The sequence below is a fragment of the Thermobia domestica genome, chromosome 10 (genome assembly GCF_964235325.1).
Source record: "Thermobia domestica chromosome 10, izTheDome1.hap1.1, whole genome shotgun sequence".
NCBI lineage: Eukaryota > Metazoa > Arthropoda > Insecta > Zygentoma > Lepismatidae > Thermobia > Thermobia domestica.
This window is the reverse complement of record NC_137463.1, coordinates 223,722,318-223,744,255: the sequence shown is the minus strand read 5'-3', so window position 1 is coordinate 223,744,255 and position 21,938 is coordinate 223,722,318. Positions and strand designations below refer to the sequence as shown.

The window sequence follows — 21,938 nt, the reverse complement described above, 5'->3', positions numbered from 1 at the left end:
TCACCCTGACACCCCCTGCCTGTCTGCATTTGGAATCCACCAAAGATTTATTACAGAAAGACAGATATACAAAAATCATGTTTGTCCTGAAAGGAAGCATGGTGGCTCAGTAGTAGAGCACTTACTCTTAGTGCACGGGGTCCCTGGTTCGATTCCCGGACAAGAGTTTGTGGTGGACAACATCGTGTCCGTGGGGATTCCTCATGGTACTCCCATTTCCTCCCACATTCCCATTCCACCAATTCTTCCATCATCATTCATTTGCCTTAATCATCGTCTCCCTTAGCCTTACAGGCATAATCGTGGGACGTTAAACTGAAATATTATCTTTCCTTTTTTTCCTGAAAGAAAATGAAAGTTAATTTTGAATTCATCCCTTGATACTGTGTGCACGCCACTGACGGAAACAAACAATAGACTGTCGTCTCTCAAGAAATCAAAAGGTATTATAGTTTCTCAGTTGTCGCAACATTTATGCTTTCTCATTTGCCCAGTTCCATTATTATACTATTTTCAAGCATAATATGCTAACGTTGCAAATAAGACTCATAAGGTATCAACACTTATTAATATTTTCATATGAATTTATTTATCTTACATCCTCGGAAATAATAGTTGGAATGTTAAGTAGTTTTCTGAATAATAATGATTCCATCTCGGGAGAAAGAAAAGTCCAGCAGGTCACGCTCCACTTTTATTTTTGACTTCTCTTTATGCTATTGAAGACTGGGTTGCTTCTGAAATTATGCACATCAAAGACAAAAGACCAACCATTTACCTACTCCTGAGCGACACTCACCTTCCTATACTTTCTTTCTTTTGCTTATTTGTAAAACAGTGGATACAATTGGTTTAAGCGTCTGAATGTTACGGTATGAAATCCACGTTAACTGCCAACAGAGGTCTCCTGTCAGACTACGCATAAAATCTAACAATCATCATTTTGTGTACGACTGACTGAATCTATAATGTTAAAAATTATTTATTACATAATTATTTAAAAGTTTCGCAACAACAGCGCCACTCAATTCCAGTGACTGATTTATTAACCCATTCATACATGAACTCATTTTGGCTGTGTTGATTTTTTCTTTATGCATTAGGTAGGTAAATCATATGATTTTTTTTTGTGTTTTTACTTGTGCAGTATCAAGTTGATGGAGACTGAGTCATTTGGCACGAAAGAGCACCCTAGTGATAACGAAGTTTGACGCCACTCAGCAGAAATTACGTGATTTCAGCTGTATGAAAACAGAGATTTCTGAACTATGTTATAGGTACCAAACATGCACACTTTATTCTTCTTCGTGTGGCCACTGTTTTCATATGGCATCAGCATGCACCATTCGCTAATGCATATTGTAAAGTTCCGCATGTCTTCACATCATGCTGTAACCATGTGTGTACTACACGTGTTGGCAGTAAACAAATACAACGCAGACGACAGTACCGAAGAGGAGTCGCCCACAATCGCCAGCAGTCAGCAAGACGGAGATCACCAGCATGCCTCAAGAAGCATCAATCTCCACAGGTTGATCAAACCACCAAAAGCCCTAAGGCGCCTGACCATTGGGTTCACCTTACCCTCTCACGACGCTTGGTCATTGGATTTCCTTTCTCTCTCACGACGTCCGATCACCGAGAGACACCTAATCACACAAACTCATTCCCTCTCACGACGCTTGGTCAAAGAGAGTAACCTCATCTACAAAAGCCCCACGACGCCTGTCATTGGGTTCCTTCCACTTTCTTACCTAACATACTAGAGGAAACTACTTATTGTAATATATTTCTGTATTCAAGAGAAATCTTTTATAATAAAAGGTGATGGGAAAGCCCAATCTCCCGAGTAAGATAATTGCTCTACCTTACATGAACTAAAAGAATTTTACAATATATTATATTATATTGTATTTTACAATATATAATATTTTGAGATTATTATTATTGTTCTTATCGGTATTAATTCACTATTATTGCAACTCGCATGTAAGATTATAACGCATTCGAGCAAGCGAGAAATGTCCGTGGAAAACTAAATTACAAACCACACAATATATATATTTACGTTATACCACCAACCACAAACAATCAGGCAGACAAATATACACGAAACCCAGACATGAACTTTAACCTACTTACATGTAGGATAACAGTATTCATGAACGTAGTAACATTTTCCCTTTGTAAAAAGAAATACCAATTTCCATAAATCTACAGAAAGCTCACCTGCTCCAGGATCCTTCGCTAAAGAAATATCCAAAGCATCAGTTATGGCCTGAAGCATGTTCATTTGCCTAGTTTCACCTGAAAAACGATTTACAATCATTTAGAAAATGTACACTGATAATGAGGTGTTAACTTGTTGCTGCAAACCAGGCTATATATTAAAAGGACAATAATCAAACTCACGAAGGTTGCATAAAGATTTGATTTGATTTTGAATATATATATTTGGTCTAGGAATTAATTCGTGCGGTTGGTACGCACACATTGAAGCTGTAGTACAAACACAAAATACATAAATACCTTAAGAAAAATATTGTCCATCGCTAGCCACCACTTTCGCCCATCTGTCAGGCAATGTACGGATTCCGTGGCGAAAGAAGTCCTCATCCTTGGAAGCGATCCAGTCAGAGACCCATGTTTCGATATCTTCTGAAGAAGTAAACCGCTGTCCAATCAAATCGTTGTTCATGCAATCGAACAAGTAGTAGTCCGAAGGACCAACGTCTGGTGAATACGGCGGGTGGGGTAAAACTTCCCATCCGACATTTTCTAAATAGGTTTTGACCGGTTTTGCGACATGTGGGCGAGCGTTATCATGTTGAACAATAAGTTTATCATGTCTGTTCTCCCATTCTGGTCGTGTTCTGGCCAGAGCTTGCTTCAAACGCATTAATTGTCGTCGATAACGTTCTCCATTCATAGTTTCACCCGGTTGCAGCAGCTCATAGTACACCACACCTTTCATATCCCACCATATGCACAGCATAACCTTTGCACAGTGAATATCTCGTTTTGGTTGTGATGGACCTGGTTCACCTGGTTTCCCCCAGGCCTTTTTTCGTTTAGGGTTCTCGTAATGGATCCACTTCTCATCACCCGTAATAATTCGATGCAGAAACCCCTTTCTGCTCTGTCGTTGAAGCAGCAATTCGCAAATGGTTTTTCGTCTTTCAACGTCTCTGTCTTTCAATTCATGTGGAACCCAATGTGACATCTTTTGAATCATTCCCATGGCTTTCAAGCGTTTGGAGACTGTTGTTTGATCAACGCCTAATGCTGCTGCAAGTTGTTCCTGCGTTTGACACGAATCCTGCTCGAGCAATGCTGTCAATTCTTCGTCTTGAAATTTTTTTGGCTGTCCAGCTCGCTCTTGGTCTGCCAAGCCGAAATCACCACTTCTAAACCGTGCAAACCACTTCTGACACGTTCGCTCAGCTAGAGCATGGTCACCATACACTTCCACCAAAATACGATGACTTTCAGTCGCACTTTTCTGCATGTTAAAGTAATGCAGCAGGACACCCCGCAAAAACACTTTATCAGGCACAAATTGCGCCATGTTCACTTAACTACAAACTGGTGTTGTTGACGCTTTAATCCACTGCCCTATACTACGAACGATACGCGATGACAGGGGTTTGCAACACATGTGTGGATACACGGAACTGTGGGACGCTCCGTTCGTTGCGCCATCTCTTGTCCACCCGCACGAATTAATTCCTAGACCAAATATATATATATATATTTCTGAAATAAAGTATGTAGTAACTAGTATAGAGCATATAGAATACGTTATAGTACAGTGTATATCGAAAAGGACTTTACAACTTTGAAAACTCAAATAGATTTGAAAAATGAAATCTTTAAGTTTAACGTCCCACGGTTATGCCGGTTAGGCTAAAGGAGACGGTGATGATAAGAGATGAGTGAAATGGTGGAATGAAGAAAGTGGGAGGAAACGGGAGAACCCCCGAGAAAACCCACGAGCACGGTTTTTGTCCACCACAAAGTCCACACGGCGCGAGCTGGGGTCGAACCAGGGACCCCAAGCACTGGAGGTGAACGCTCTACCACTGAGCTACCGCGCACCACATCAAATAGATTTATTCATTTATCTTACACACACAGTTTTGGTGTCATTTTGTAACAAAATAATCTAGTTTTGACTCACGTAGTACACTAGTTCAGGAACAAGCCACCGCCAAGTGCTAGCGGTAATTGGAGCAAAGATGGCTACTTTTACTGGTCCCGAGCGTCCTAACTCTGTGTTTTGTTTGAAGAATCCAAGTCTGCGACAACTGTTGAATGTAATTTTCGTACAAGGTATGGTAAAGATCCTCCCAGTAGGTCTATTATTTATCAGTGGGATAAATGTTTTATTGAAACTGATTGTTTGGTAAGACACAACAAATCTTCAGGTCATCCTCGTACGTCTGAAGATATTGTTCAGCAAGTGAGAAAAAGCTTTGTGAACAGTCCTACAAAATCAACATTGAACCTCTGTAGGTATGAGGTAAAAAAAACTTGACGTATTTTGCTACAAAATGACACCAAAATCATGTCTGAAAGCTAAATAAAAACATCAATATGAGTTTCCAAATTTGTAAAGTTCTTTTTGATGCACTCTGTATAATGAATTACTCACGTACTTGAGTTCCTATGCCAATTATTACTCCAATATTTCGAGTGCTTCACTCGCGCACTACTCTTCACGGACAAATACAGACTTATGTAATTTATTCCAATAAGTTCTTCATACATTTGGTTGTTTCAACACAGTGGAAATCATAAGAATACCTGACAAATGATATCATTACTTAGTGGTAAAACTGGAGGCAACTAGTATTTTCTTTTCACATAAACAAAATGAATGTGTGTAATATACGTTTAGTGCACTAAACAATCCAGTAATACTTTATTTAAATTTTTTTTCCTTATGTTTTCCAGGTTGTATACGCAAGTGGACTCTTCTATAGAAATATTCCAATGATTGTCGTTATTGTTCGCACGAAGATATATTAAAATCGATGTGTATTCAATGCAGTTATCTTACACTATTACCCTATTTGGTGTAAACATCCACAACATAAATTTTCTATTTTGGGTTCAGTGTAAGATATGTTTATCAAAAGTGAGTGTAAGAAAGATTTTAAATTGGTATTTGTTTTCTGCATTCATTGATGAAACTAGTAATGCTGCTTACCCAATCTCTACCTAAATTTCATTTATCAGTGTTTAATTTTGGATATTTGTGTCCTAATGTTGTAATATGCCTCATACACATTTCTTTTAACAGTAAAAAAAGTTATGTGTAGAAAACTCATATTCTGTGTTTGGATAAGCCCGAAATGGCTTCTTTGTTCTCTTGGGAGACCCTATATTCCTTTTTGTCATCTTTACAGCCACATGTGTAGGAAATCTAAAGCATGTTCATTTGCATTTTAATGCATTTTACTGCAACTAGTTAACACAATCTCCATGTCATCTAACAGTTCACTAACAATATTCTTGTTTGGATTATATATACTAAAAAGCATTAAATTTTTCGACATGAATTTTATTTGTATTCCTAGTATACTATACGCTTTATCTATAATATATAATTGTCTACAAATTAATTCATTACTGATATAAACAAGTATTCCTCCACCACGATTATAGTCCCTGCACACATAGAACTTATTATAGTTACTAATATTATAGTATTCAATTTCACCAGAATACAACCATGTCTCAACAATAATTATAACTTTTACAATATGTATTCTATGTAACAGTAGTTCTAATTCATTAATTGTATTTCGTATACTTCTAGCATTTAAATATAAAACTGAAAAAGTTTCCCTATTGTTTGAATCAATACAGTTTTTAGCATATTGTTCTATATTGTCAAAACTATATTCATATAGATAGATACGTAAATCTAAGTGTTCATCCATATTTAGCTTTCTTTACGATTCCCAGTGTCTGACTTCCCGATTTTTGTTTTGTTTCCCTTGTTTTCTAAGATGATCTTAATTTGTAGTTTAAATATTAGTTCTAAGTACTTATTCATAGTCAATTCGGGATACTTCTCTTTCATACAACATTTTGTATGTTAGGATTGAAAAGACTTCACAAGCTTGGTTTGAAGATCTTTGATGGACTCATTCTCCTTCCCTTTTAGAAATATGACTGGCTTTTGTTTGGCCATTGCCTCTTTAATTGCTCTTGTTCTTACCGTCTCTTGTTTTTTTTTTTACTATCTTTGCAAAAGTTTTTGTTTTGGGATTAGCAATCGTGCATGAAACAGTATTTTGATTTCTTATTTTTTCCTCAGCAATGACTAGTCTAGTCTTAAGTTCCTCGTTTTCGTCTTTAGTTTTAGACTTTCTTCCTTAATATGATCAATGATTTTCTCCATCCTGGATTGATAGATGAGCTATTTTGTTAGTTCTTCTTTAACTGCATCTATTTTGGCTTTACCATTTTACTGTAATTAGTAACATCATTCATCCAGGAACACTAGCAGTACGACTAATAGCAAACATAACTCCAAGGCATTTATTCTTAAAACAAATTACATAGTTTAGACTTTCTGTTGCCAGCCACATTGCAATATCTCGACTTTTATTGTGAGGTTGCTTTTTATTTTGAAGCCTCTCTATAAGAAGGTTACGTTCTAATAAGCCCCACCGGGTCAAACCTTATGCACGAAATAAGTGAAAGAAGCCAAACCTAACCTAACTTTCATTCATAAGGAATTATTATCATGTTGAAAAGCTGGCGGGATTAACGGAATAAATGTCCTATAATAATGTGGAAACTAAATTCCAATAACAATAAATATGGAAGTCGGACCATTAAAAGTTCCGTCAGAGCCATATTTCTCTCAAATTGAGACAGGTGGCAACTCCACATGGAACGTAAATAGGGTTAAATATAGGAGACTAGGTCCAGAAATATGAAGGAAATACCTAAAATTTACAGTAAAGAAATAGTAAATCGGTTATTTTTAGTGAAATTTGTACAAGCTACACAAGTTTAATGTCTTATTTTGACATGTTGAGAGCTGCGTTTTTCTTGGTATTAAAAGTGTGGTGGAGGTATGCAGACGTCAGATACTATGGTGTAATGAGGTAATTAGTTACCCCTATTGATAGGTGGCAGTACCATATGAAGGGCTTGAAAAATCTTGCTTGCAAGTACTAGCCAGCCATTTTGCAGTCACAGTGTTTATACTCGCCGAATGTAAAAAAAAGTACTCGCCAGTAGCGAGTGAATTTTTCAAGCCCTGACCATGTGACATTCCGGTTTTGTTTTATAACAAACGCATGTTGGTAAGAAACATGAGTTCGTACGTTTTGTGGAGAGGCACGGATTACTGAAATCAAGCACATAGTGTGGTAAATGTAGGAAATACGGACAGCCAAAATTTTTCGAAATCAGAAATTTCAATTTTCGGATTTCTCCATTTCTTATTTCCAATGCCGGAATCCGGTAAGTAAAATCGGAAAAAAATCCGGAATTCGCCATCCGTAGTAGGAATGAATTCAAAATAAAGAAATGGAGAAACAGTTCATATCCAAATAAAAGATTGTGTTAATAGCGTTAAAATAAATAAACAAGGTGAGCACATGAAAGGTTATGTATTAGAATGCTGGTCAAGTTTAGGAACACCACATTTTACAAAATTTAAGGGTAAAATTCAACTCTATGCATGAAAAGTCATGTTTATAAGAAGCAAATTTCTGCAGGAAGCAGAGTTAAATTCCACGTAATACAGCTGTATTTTACGTTTACAAGAGTAGGGTTACTATAGTAAAACCATTACAAATGCTTTACGATGTTTAAAATAAGTGAGTGTATATATAAGATGACTGTACTTGATACTATTTCCGGCATTTATTCCGAAGTTGGTCGTCTATCTGGTTCTCCACCGAAAGCGTAATAAAAGCTATAAGAATTTAAACATAAACAAACTATTTGCGGAGCAAAACAATATAGTCACATAAAAAACTTGAAGATCTTTATGCAAATATATTGTTTTGCTCAGCAAATTTTTTGTGTTTAAGTATACACAAAGCAAAGCTTCTACTTATGGAAATAATTTTAAAATTTTCAATATTTACTTTTTTTTCTGACTTTCTGTTCGCTTTTGTAACCTCGCGAGGTGGGGGAAAGGTTAAGTTCTGTTTGGTTAGCTTGAGAAGGTTCTAGGACACAGGTCCCCCCATATAGGTTCTTAGCTAGGTTAGTTTCTTTCTGTACCACACTTTAATATTTCATTCGCATACTATTGCCGAGCCAGCGTTAGCAAGTGAAAGCGGATTAGAGCCTTTCAAGGCACATTATTTTCTGTCTTTATTACAGCTAAATGGGAAGGGAGACCATTATATTGAAAAGCATAACTTTCTCCACGTTTCTTCGCACTTCCTTTCTTACAACCCTTCTGCAATTTCTTTTTAGATTCATTAATCCACGATTTTCACAAAGTTTTAAAAGATTTACCTCATTATCAATGCACTGTTTTGCAAATTCTATCACTGTTAATTCACATCCATTACATCATCTTTGTATATTTGCAGCGATGTTGACAATAAAAATGCTCGTTACTTTCCCACAATGCAACCATTCGGTAACGTTGCGAAAAGTATTTCCATCCGCCTGCCAAATAGTTCCATGTTTACAACCGCTTATATATGTATAACAAACTATCAAAATGTTCGATCTCCTTATATCAAGTACACAAAGGAACAAATTATCCCTTTCTTCCCGGCAAATTTTGAAAATTTTGCTAGAAACGGACGACTAACTTTGGAACTTACCTCATATTTCCTACCGACGGAGTATTTCTACAGTGTACAAAAGCTATATTTTTTAAGGACTGCTGTATCGCCGGACCAATTTAAAAATCGAAAAAAGTATCAAAAGCTACATTAAGTTACGTTAGATTACGTTATTGGGCGTTCATAGTAGTAGTAGGAACGGGTTAGAAGCTCCGCAGGGGTTGGTTGGGTTTTATCCTTCACATGAAATGGGCAAATTAGACTTTCCATATTATCTCTACATTTTACAATCTATGGATGCGTATAGTAAAACAGTTGCAAAATAGTCCATCCGCCTCTATATACAATGCCGCTTACATAAAAAAACAACCACTTTCGTATCTTTTTACTATTTCTCTTACCTGACTGTCACTCATTCTTCCTCACAAACTTAAATAAATTCTCCATTTGACCCTGTAATTTTCCTAAAATTCGTTCGGTGATACAGCAGTTAATCCTTTTATAAGTGTAGCGTTACTAATGTGAAAAGATTACAAGTACGACTGAAGTCGTAGTAACATTACTTGTACGTGTACCCACCGACACTGACGCACCTGCTCCCTTCGGTCGCGCAACCGCATAGGCCCACGAGCCTCGCCCTGTTTACTCAGTTGATTAGCATTCGTGCTTTTTAGTGACCACGTAGCAAAATTTGGTTTGTGTTTTCTGCACTGCAGTTTTTGGCACACATACGGACGCTGTATTTATATGCAACTCGTAAAACGATCGTAAATTTTCAACAATTACTTGTAGTGCTCATGTTGAATTTCATCTATGCTACGTGTGAGTTGATTTCATTTTAATTTTAGCGTCACGTTCAACAATAAGGCTATATGAGATATGGTCCTACAGGTGGGATTCGAACCACATTGAGCTCTAACCGGGATACGCTAAATGTGGTTAACGTAATGGCTAAACTGCTGTAAATGGCGGTCTGGATAAAACCCACATGAATCTGTTTTGAACGTTGTATTACAACTTACCTGTTCTTACTTTCATATATCTTTCCTACAATTACCCCTGTTTCGTTTCTGGCAGGGTTGGCTGGTTTAAACCAGCTGGTTTTTTCAAAAAAAAAAAAAAAAAAAAAAAAAACTGGTTTAAACCAAAAAACAAAAAAATGCTGCAAAAGTGTGTTTGTAAAATCTTGATGAACACACATTTGTGGGTTATCACGTTTCACTCCCGTATATTATTCGTATTATATTCAGACCTAAATTCCCCATTCATTATTCAAAAAGATTATACTACAAAAGCAACTTTTTTTTTACAAGTTTATAAATGTTTATTTTGTGTTTTTTTTGTAGTTGTTATTATTGTTATGTAATTGCAATCGAAGAAAAATTCTAAATATTGTTTCGTTTCAATGTTTACTATTGATAAAATACATCGAAAATGCCGTACTTTTTGTGTGTGAGTGGGGGGGGGGGGGGCGGTCATACAGACCCCACGAGAGGCATTTAGTGAAATAAGTATCTTTGGTATCTATCTATGTATAAATGAGTTTGAGTCAAAGTGGACTCAAATAATTCGTATCTTTATTCACTTTTCTTATTGATTTGCAGATTAAGTCGATGTATTTCTTTAATTTGGACCAATAAAAGTCGTTGTTAACTAACTTGAACTAAATTAGTTCTTCTGTACTCCGTAGTACTTTGAAATTGTTCATATGTAATTCTGTGTCATGGTTTCACTTGTGCAACTGTTTATATTTTTGTCCTTCTGAAATGACTCTTGACAGTTATATTAAGAAGCATGTAAAGATCAGTTCAACGTATTTTTTTTTTTTATCAGGATTCCTTCGTGAGTGAGTCGGCAGACGTATCACATTTGTGGCCAACTAGTCCTGGTTCTGAGTTCAAATGGAGGACAATTTCTCTCGGATGTAACTCGAGAAGCGATTTTTATTCCGCTTTAAGCTTATGTGACCCCTTCCATCATAACCCTGTTGTTGCATAATAACATCAAGGCGAAACAAACTTATTTCTGTCCATATATGATATGAATATATAGAGCAAATCATTTAAACCATAAAAACCGGCTTTTTTGGTTTTTTAAATAAAAACCATGGTTTTTGCCAACCCTGGTTTCTGGCCTTCACTATTCACTATTAATCACAAATGTTTCTTGTTTTCATGTTTCTTTTGCTTTCTTTCTTTTTTTTTAAACATCAGTATAGTATTACTGCGCAAAATTTGTAGTTTGGAACTGTTAAGAGTTGCAAACTACACACTACTCATTAGTGACTAAAACAAGGTAGCCGATTAAATATCATGTCTTTCCAAAGGGTGAGGTTAAATTTACATTGAGTTTCACCAGGTGAGTGTGACGCAATACCACGAGTATTTAGTCCACATTGCACATACAACTTTTTTTTTTTTTTAAAGTGATTTACTTAGTTATGAAACATAGCTGAGCGAGCGAAGGGGGTTAGAAAAATCCCCAGAGCTTGATTTGTTCCACCTTGACCTCAATGATAAAAGAGCATACATATCCTAAATTAGTTAACACAGTGGGTGGGTCAGATTATGCTCTACTGCCATCTTACATGATATCGCACCAATCCGCGAACACATACAATCTACAATTTAACTTACGTTTTGTCCCTTATTAATCACCCTACAGGAATGACCTTTCTAACATTTATTACTCTCATCATTACATTTCGTCTAATTCTGTTCATTTCTCCGTAAACTTTGTATTTTGGGGCTGCCATCTGCGGCAGTTAACCGAACGTAATGTCGCCCACTGTAAATCATTTGGAGGAAACTAAGGAAGAATTATAATTCTTTAACAATTTTTTTCTAGTGGTGTGTCTAAACTTAACCTGCACGCATTCAAGTCCTCTATCAGAAACGAGTTTGTTATTAATTCTATATTAAAGAGTTCGACTAACGTATGTTTCCTGCAGTAGTCAGGCCTTTAGTATGACGGTAATTATATGTCAAAAGAACTCTGCATAAGGCGGATGGTTTTGAACATTCTAATTTATCGGAAACCCAACATTGCTGACGAATCTGATCCCTAAAGACGCATACCGTACCTTCGCTTACGCTAGAACCTTTCTCCTGTGCTCCTACCCTAGCTCGGTTAGATAGCATTCGTGGTTTTTAGCAGCCACCTAGCATAAGTTGGTTTGTGGTTTCTACACTAGTTTTATGGCGTTTCAGGACGCAGTACTTACACGCATAAGGGAGAAGTCCTCTTATAGTAAATATGCACAGAATTCTTGAGAAACACCTTATACGGTAGTGACAGTGAAATCTCTGATTAATGAAAAGATTTTAACGTTTTAAAACCTGAAAATACTGGAGCTAGTCTGCGGCACAAAGGCCTGTGTTTTATAAGTTTATTGAAGTGTATTAACCAGTTTTTACGACCAGTGGTCAAAGAAAGATGGTATGTGGTGGTATGTCATTCCACCTCTGGTTTTTAAGTAATAAAAGACATACCTTCACGGGAGAGTAGCTGCTAAATACCATCAATAAATCTATTTTCATACACAGTAATTGACTCACAGCTTGGCAAAAAAAAAAAAAAAAAAAAAAAAAAAAAAAAAAAAAAAAAGATCTTATGTAGAAATAATTTGTAAGCTGACAACACCGATATCTTTTTTCCTATCTTTTGTTTTTAAAATGAGGGGCCTTCAAAGTAGTTCATTTAGTTTATATTTTGATGTGCCATATTGATTTTTTTTTTCGTATTTATAGGTGTGTGTGTCATCTCTTAATTCACATAAATGCAGTGTTTTTAGCATGAGGATTTAGGGTTGTCTGATGTGGGAGCGATTCTTCCGGGGGTTTGAAATACCCCTCAGTCGTGAGGGTTGGTCCGGGAGCTTTCCCGCATGAAGTTTTTAATATAAAAACTCGATTTTTGAGCATTTAATTGTATAATTCTCTATAATACAATATAAGGCGATTTTTTTTTAGAAAGTTGGTGCCGAGGGATCAAAGTCTCTCCATGTCTTCCTACCGTAACTAACAGAAGCTCTTCAGTGGTTTTCTGTCATTATGTAAATGGAATCTTTTAGGCAACCTACCCTCACTGTATTTTAACATTTAGATAGCCCGTATCGCGAGTCAAAATCGTAATAAAACATACCACCTCTGCTTTTTTATCACTTCGAACACTGTTTACGACACTAACTTATACCATATCTCTTTAAGCTCTCTTGGGATATAGTATACGTAAAGGCGCGTCAGTTCCCGAAGGAGCTGGACGCTCATACTTTTAGGGATTATTCATTGAGTATCTACGAACTTACCAAGGGGGTAACAAAGCGAGTTTGATTTACTTATCGACTGATACGAAAATAAAAAAGAACGTACCTGTACTTTATATCTGCATGTGTAGTGCCCTTGTATTTTATCTACGACTATGTGTGTGTGTGGGGGGGGGGGGGATTTAACGCATATCGCATGTCTTGTGCACATGGATACTTCTTACTATTGCACTACGTAGAAAATTTATGGTATTTCATGTAGAAGTGGTAATAGAACACAGAAGAAACGCAGATCACGGCGTTCTCATGTATACTTTTACCCTACCTTGCTTCTCGAAAGTTCATTTTTGTAATTAAATGAGGATAGCAAGTAAACTAGTTGAGCCGGTATTCTCAATCTGCACACTTTCTTTTATATCTAAGGAAGGAAGGAAAATACCTTGAACCTGAACGCATATAGAATCCAATTTAGCGTGAGGTAATTCTGTACGTGATTATACAAAGGAAGAGTAGTATTTAGCCTATATAAAACAAATTACCTTGTGTCGAAGAGGCATCTTCACGATAATATTTAAAATGAGAAGCAAAGCGATTAATTTGGACAGAAGGTAACACAGCATATTTACAAACTATATTTATGTTTCCCAAACATTTTGGAATTGCTCTCATTGATGAATACATATTAAAAACTTGGAGTCCTTCGAGAATCAAATTTTCGCACAATTTCTATTCTTTTTTTATTACGCTCGTGCGCTGCAGCCGAATCATCGACCAATGATAGTATTTTGTTTCTTCTTCTTCTTTACCGGGAATGATTGGGAAATGTTGCCACTGCTTTTAACAAGACCTATGAGCAATTTACTGAGGTAACAACAAGATGAAAGAAATATCAAAGGGGTATGAGATAAATTCTGGAACACAGGCGGATCCATGGGGAGATCCTCCCCAGAAAACGAAACTTTCTTATTTTACATATAAATAAAACTCATCACAGAGTTTTAAACTCTTAAAAGTAGCTCTAGCAATATTACAACTCACCGTTCCCCCCAGAAGTCCGTTCTGTATCCTGGGAAAATTAAGAGGAAAGCAGCAAACAAGAAAGAAAACTAGGAACTGTAGGAAAACATGCGATTTATAGAAAGATAAAAGAGAAAATAATTGAGGATAGAAATCGGGGCGTTAAAAGAATGGGATCCAAGTTGAAAGGTCCAAGATGTTAGTAGATAAATGTTATTACTCGGTAAATGAGATTTTGAAAGACAATGAATAATGTCTTTTTTTAAAGTTATGTTAGTAATGTGTAAACTTATAAGTCATGGTTATTTATGTATTACCATATTTGCAAGTTTTTTTTATAGCATATATAATAAGAATACTCTCATTTGAAGGGTAAGGGAAAAAAAAAACAAGGAATGTCACAAAACTGCATTTTCGAGAAAACGGCATTTTAATATTGAAAACCGTGTAAGAAACAATTGTGTTAGTCTAGTCTATTGTCCCTTTTTAATGAACATTTCTACATTTACGCATACATGGCATATACGGTCAAATAGTACCAAGAGTCACAAACAGATAGGGCAAAGCACTCGATAAAACACATTCATGGACATTCCTTGTTTTTTCCCCTTACCCTTCATTTGCATGCAAAACAGGCGAATAAATAAATAAATAATATTTAGTGTGCAGGTTAAGTTTAGATACACTATTCAAAAAAATGTCGAAAAATTTTTATTCTTTCATTAACTATTTTCTTATTGGCTCCCAATGACAATAACCCACTTTTCATGGACGAAATTCAGGATGCCACTAAAGGTAGGGGCTAACTGTTGAAAAATTACAATGCTTTCACGATTTGTGTATAACTACAGCGTCTGGTTACATGCCATAAAAGCCACACTACAAAAAGACAATCAGCATGTGCTAGGTCTTTACTAGAGCTCGAATGTTATACCACATATACACAAAGAGCCGGATTAAGTAGCCTACTTCTGAGCAGGCCCGTGCTGGGATACTAATGAGGGCGGTGGACAAGACTACTAAAAGGGCGCCCATAAAACGGGAATATATATATATTATGTACAGGCTTTTATGTACAGGGTGCCATTTTACATGAAAATCACCACCAAATTTGTTTCAGTATTAACATAAACTGCTAATTTGTGAAAACTCGAATCGAAATGCTCTTTACTAGAGAAAAAGTTTTTAGTTTCTGTAACATTTCTGTCAAATAAAAAGAAGCTAAATATATCAACAACCTAATATAGCCCTATTGCCTATGGACATTGGAGGTGCAGTGCCGCGTTTACAAAAGCTCTCCATTGATTTCTGTCCTTAGCCAACTGGACTCAGTTTGTACTTTATATTCCAATCTGTGCGAGAACCATTTTAATGTTGTCCTCCCATCTGCGCCTCGGTCTTCCTAATGGTCGTTTTCCTATTTGAATTTCCAGTTAGAACCTTAAAAGCGTTTCTAATTTCTCCCATTCTAGCTACATGACCTGCCCATTTGAGCCTACTAGACTTGAGGAACGTAACAATGTTTGATAAACGTATAAATTATGCACTTCCTCGTTAAGAAGTTTTCGACATTCCTCATTCCCTTTCCTCTTGGAGCCCGAATCTTGTTTTCAAATACTTTCAGTTTGCGATTTTCCCTCAGAGTCAGTGCCTTACAGCACAACAGGCAAGATTATCGTTTTATGTTTTAAGCTGCAAATTCTTCAACAAAATTCGCGACAACAAAAGATAGTTCAAGAGTTATTAACTTACAAAAATAGTCAATTTCAGTCTTATATAATTTGATTTTTATATATTTCACCCTCCTTCGTTGCTCCGTCAAATTTAAATCATAAAAAAGGTTCCCAGACCTTAACCTCATCTATGTTGAAAATTTGATCAGGATCGGTCGAGTGGTTCAGAAGTTATTAAGTTTTATTTATTTTTATACCCCCTCTCCCCCTCAGCTCTACAATCGTAGTGAAGAGCCTAAAACCAGCCCAGCCTTGAACCTCATCCATGTTACAAATTTGATCGAGATCGGTCGGTCGGTTCAGATTTAGAGTCACAAACATAGTGATTTTCAATTTTATATACATAGATGACAATTGAAGGGAAAAATAATCAAATAAGATGTACACTGGTACTTCCAATATATACTCCTGTGAATTTGTCCTTTGGATTTTGTCTTCGTCAGAATTTTCATTGCATTTTAATCGCTTGGATTTAGTTCCCGCGTTCGTTACTACACAGGCCCGCAATCAAAGGGGGCTAGGGGGGCCTGCCCCCTTAACTTTTTGTGGCCCTTCCAGACCTCAATACAAAATACTATTATTAATACAAAATAACAATTTGGAGGAGAATTTTAATGACTTGGCCCCCCCTAACATATCCATGGGACCCCCAAACCTCATTGGCTGGTTTCGGGCCTGTTACTACAGCCATTTTATACATGAGTTCCGATCTGCATACAAGCACGCTAGGAGGCAAGCTTTTCGGTGCTGCATTTCCCTAAAAATTTCCACCTCGTATTGAATTCCCTATCTCCAAAGATTAGGCAGAACGGAAACTCCTGTTCTGTCTAAATATAAGATCATTTAAAATAGTTTCTACAAAGTCCTGGAGGTCTTTAGGCAGAACGAGAATGAATCTTTCTAATATTGCACCCCCTAGTTGGGAGGTGTAAGGAATTTATTCCTGGGGTTTGTCCGAAAATTTTATGGCGATGCTGGCGGGTGTTAGGGGGTGTAGATAACTCACTGCTCATGCCTGTACGACTTTAGAGATGGAGTGGGCCATATGTCTGGCCCCGGCAATTTGACCGCCATCAAATGCGCTATGAAGTCGTGCAGGCTCACCCATCTTGTATCAACTGTTACTCTACTAACGTGGATATCTGGTTTCCACACTGTTGTATGCCATGTTCTCTTACTTCGCTGTGTAAGCACAGCACAATTTCTCCAGAATTACAACTATCTCAAACACAATTGCTCATGAGCGTATATGTTTTTTTTTTTTTTTTTTTTTAATTTAATTTAATGTCGGGACCCCTGTTGCGGATCTTGGTTTAGCTGCATCATTTTGCAGTATTGCACCATATGGTCAATGGACTATGATGAATTTGGTTATGGAAAATTTCCAACTGACACACAATCATAGTCATACGTCTTGCAAATAAAATCAGAAAAATAAAAACACTGATGAACAAGACTGCTCTTATTTAATATAAACACATTTTGTGGTATTCCATTCTGGTGGAAAATTTCTGTGGTATGCCATTCTCTTGTTCTCATAAGCACGTATTTATTTTGCTTAGTGATTAACGTACTCCTGCGTGCACATAAGCTAAGCATTATGTGGTGTTATCCGGCAGAAATGTGGACCATATAGTCTGTATGAATCATGTTCAACTGGTCATGTGTAGACAGTGCATTATTTCTCGCTTTCTAAATAGGAGTTTGCTATCTCTTAATTGTGATACCTCCCAATTGCCTTATGATGCTGAGTCAATATAGGAAAATAGTAAGATTGCACTTTGTGCAGAAGATTCATAGGAAGAGATGCAATACACACGGATACGAGCAATTACACTCTGTTAATTTTAACAAAATGGTTCCAAACTTCCCTAACCCTATGGACAAACACCGTATGCATGGGTTTCCTCAGGGTTCTCCCGTTTCCTCCCACGTTTTTCATTCCACCATGTCACTCATTTCTCATCATCACCTCTCCTTTAGCCTAGCCGGCATAACCATGGGACGTAAAACTCAAAGATTTCGTTTTATTTCATTTTCCTAACCCTAAGCTAATCCGACCCTACCCTACTTGTTCCTACCTTGCGTCATGTCAACAACATGGCAAAATCATTTCTTCTGCATAAGTGCACTCTTGCCAGGAAAATTTTAGTGCTACCACCGAAAACAGAAACTAGGGGCCTTGTAAGGTACTTGCGGCAAATAAGGCCCACCTAAGAAAAATTGCTACATTACGTAAATACTTATAATGTAATAGACATAAATCGATCTGCATTTTATTTGCCAATGTTTTATTTATCTTATGGTATATTTGCTTTAACTTAAACATTGAGCTAACTGTATGAATAACGTATTGAAAGAGAAACACAAAATGGCCTTATTAAAAGTTTACGACCTGAGAGACCACTAGAGAGACCAAAATAACATCTAATATTTTTAAAGCACTTTAAATACTACTAATAAAAGGACATTTAGTAACAATATGGATATGAAATAATAAAAATATAGGCAATCTGCCATGTGTTATGTAGTCGTTAGTTAAGTAGTGGCAACTAACTGAATTTTAAAGAATAGGCCTGACCATATAATAAACAAGTCACCATTCAAAAAATGTCACACTAACTTTCAACAGTGTTTCACAATGTTTACACTTGATAGCACTTGTAGCAAATGAATTCCTCATCATCGGTGTCGACCAAGACAATGCATTCGTTATATACCCATACACCGCACCCAGTGGCGTGCCTTGACTTTTCTTACAGGGGACTAGGTTCGAAGAGAATGTGTGCTGTGGAGGTCCTGCTCCTCTCCTCAGTAGTATTGTTGACACCAAATAACACAATTTATATGTTTCTGTAAACGCTTCTTCAACTAAGCCTCTTTCTTTCAAGAAATGGATAATTTCAGTCACAGTTTTATTTGAAAAATCTAAGAGTCCGTAAACCTATATTAATTCACTCCGCAAATTGTAAAAATTTAAAAAAAAAACTCCCGTAAATTGATTTAAGGGTCAAAAACAAGCAATCAGGAAAAAGAGATTTCAAGCACTGAAAATTCTTTAAATCTAACAGCTCAAGAAATTGTAACTCACTGAGATCTTGAAATCACAGTATCAATAATGTCATTGAAGAGACGCACGTATTTAATTTCTGAATCTGTTGAGTCATCTACTTTACGTCTTTTATTAGAAGGTTCCCGTTGACATCCAATTCTACTTTTCTATAAGTCTTCAAAATCGTTTCTTGCATTTTTAAGTTGAGATACCATCTTTTGTACTTTTTGGATGCAATATTTCACATCCAAGGTTTTAAAGAATGTTGAATAGTATATCCGTGCGGAAAAAAAAAAAAAACTTTTAGTAGAAATGCAAAATCGAAATCCTTCAATGATAACTCACACATTTTTTCTTTTTTCTTTTTTGTAGTCATGAAAGCTTCAGTGTCGCAATTGTCTGAATCTTCTACAATGTTCTCAGAACACCGTAAGAGTTCCATTTGATTTTCATTTACTGCATTCACAATTTTGGAATTGTAATTCCATCTTATAGTGGCAACCGTTGGAAATGGCTCTGATTCAGCAAGCGCGTTACAGCGTTTCGATGAATATGAAAAGAAATTTGGAATGCCACTTATTCTTAAATATATATATATATATATATATATATATATATATATATATATATATATATATATATATTACATTCCTTGATGTGATTAACAGACTGTGGATCATCGACATTGAGTCTGTGAGCATAGCAGTGTATGGTGAGTGCACCTTTTCACAAAAGATTGTAAACCGTTCAAATGTCCAGAAAATGTGTCAGCTCCATCCATAGCCTAGTGCTACAAGCTTTTGCTTACAATTAAAATGAGAGAAAATTTGGAAAGCATGTTCACTTAAAGCAGTCGCAGTGCAATCACTAGTAACATCTGTAAAACAAATAAATCTTTCATGAATTGCCTTCTTTCACGTACCGATTGAATGTTGAGAGATCTTTGCAATGTCCGTAGTTTTGTCCAACATTATTGCTGTAAGAAGTGTATTGTTTATTTCTGACTTAATTTTATCCAGAATTACTCACCAACACATTTAATAATATAATTCTGAATTCTGTTTGATGTTACTTTAAACACTCCCATGCTGTGAAGATGACAAGTCAACATGGGCGCCCGAACGAGAGGGCAGGGTGGGGCCCGGACCTTCCTCTGGCTCATGAAAATGTATACGTAATATAGCAAACCACGTATATTAAATACCAGAAATACCAGACGCAATATAGCAACCATGGAGATGGGTCCCTCCCTAGAAAATTTTCTTCAGGCGCCCCTGCAAGTCCATTTAGTGTCGTACTTAGAAAGTAACTGAATTACTTCAATATAATTTCCCTAATTGACAGAATCTTCCTGTTTGTTATGACTTCTAAATGATAGCTCTTGTTTAGCCATAAAACAAGAGGAATAAATCAATCGGTTCATTAGTTCTCGGTTTGAATCAACTTCTGCATTGCTTGCTCAATTGAAAATCAATTCTAGTTTCCCGAAAGTTTTCAATTTAGTTATTGTGGACAGGTGTGAATAACATTTTTCTCGGCGCAACTTGGGTTTGTGAAAATTGTTCATGTCACAAAAGCCATCATTCTTCCACACGTCCTTTTCTATGTGGAACAGAATACAAGGCCAGCAATACAGTTTGTTTCTTGTCTGACATGCAGTTAACTATTTCGAAAATAATCCGTTTTGATATTATATATATAATCTTTCATTTTTGTCTAAATGGAAATGCTTGGAGTTGTTCTACCACTGGTTATTATTTGTTGCATTTCTTGAAAATTAAGGAATCAAATGGTCCAGAATACAAGACTGAAAAACGGCCGATCCCCACCCTACTGTCCCCTATACCAATTGAAGTAATATCACTGCTTGCGCCATCGCTTTGCTGCAAGGGACTCGATTTCTCAGACGAGTCCCCTTCCATACTTTATTCTTTGAGTCATTTTCAAAATATATTGATAATCTAAAAAGTTCACACTTCACTAGATCTCTTAAAGTGTCAAGATTAATACTTTAAATTTGATTGCGTTAAAACTATTAACTGTAAAAAGCAAACGAGCATTAAATTCGCTTACGACAAAACGCCCGTGCTTAGAGCTTAGACCCTATTCCCTTCCCCGAGAAAAGCCGATTAAAACCGGAGCGTTTCCGATCTCCACTTCGCTGTCGCACCCAGCACACGGGCGCTGACTATAGTTGTGTCAGAACAATTGAAATAGTGTTATTTTACGAAAATAGAGAAATAGAAATAATGTTTTCGTTTTCTTTGGTATATATTTATCACCAAATACTTCAATTAAAATGCCAGGGGACTAGCCTAGTCCCCTAATCCAATTGACGGCACGCCGCTGACCGCACCGTTTACAGCTTCGCATGTCACCGGTCCATTCTTTGGCGCATAATGAACGATGTCACGACACCCCGAACACTCAGAACCGCATGAAAATGGGCTTAGAATATACCCCAAAACAGTGGTACAAGTCATTCACATGCATCATAATTAGCGATTTACATTATGAAAGACACCAATGTAGAACTCGAACCTGCAAAACCCCATAGTCAACAACTAGGCCCGAACATGATAGACCGCCCTACTACAGAGGCTGGCATTGGCCAAGAAAGAATAACAAACTAACACACATTTAAGTTGCCAGTTTCTAAGTATTTAAGGTCGGAACTCTGGGGTGGTTTCAAGCACTTTCGGACAATTATAGAGCCACCATTCCCGCACTACATACGCTTTATGCTTCGGGTCATTGTCCTGATAAAATTTAAAAGTCCCCCTAATTTTTAATTCTTCTAACTTCGGTGGAGATTTTCCCGGAGACCATCCAAATAAACTTCCTTTGTCATAATCACTTCAATAAACACCAGTTCTCCCACTCCCAATGCAGACATACACGCCCATATTCACACTTCTTCCTCCATGCTTTAGGGTAAGTTGAAGATTTGCAGGATCTAACTCTGTATTTGGATTCCGCCACACCATTACCTTGGCATAGGACTCATACAGATTGAATTTAGATTCGTTTGTGAATAACACGTCATTAAACCAAGTTGAGGGCTTCTCAATATGAGCTTTAGCGAACTTAACTCT

At 36.7% G+C, this 21,938-nt stretch overlaps 1 protein-coding gene across 2 annotated transcripts in view; it reads right to left on the bottom strand.

The window, feature by feature from the left end:
• LOC145663014 (2-oxoisovalerate dehydrogenase subunit beta, mitochondrial-like) overlaps positions 1-13,850 on the bottom strand; it is a 58,823-nt gene extending 44,973 nt beyond the window's left edge. Inside the window, exons 1-2 of one of the 2 annotated variants that reach the window (XM_081729144.1) lie at positions 13,581-13,850; positions 2,230-2,307 (exon numbers count right to left, since the gene is read on the bottom strand). In XM_081729144.1, the coding sequence (XP_081585270.1) occupies positions 2,230-2,307; positions 13,581-13,722 (220 nt within the window). In that variant the 5' untranslated portion in view covers positions 13,723-13,850. Of the gene's footprint in view, positions 1-2,229; positions 2,308-12,920; positions 12,940-13,580 lie in introns of those variants that run through there. The other variant, XM_081729145.1, reaches the window with a different exon arrangement.
• Between the last annotated feature and the right edge of the window lie 8,088 nt (positions 13,851-21,938).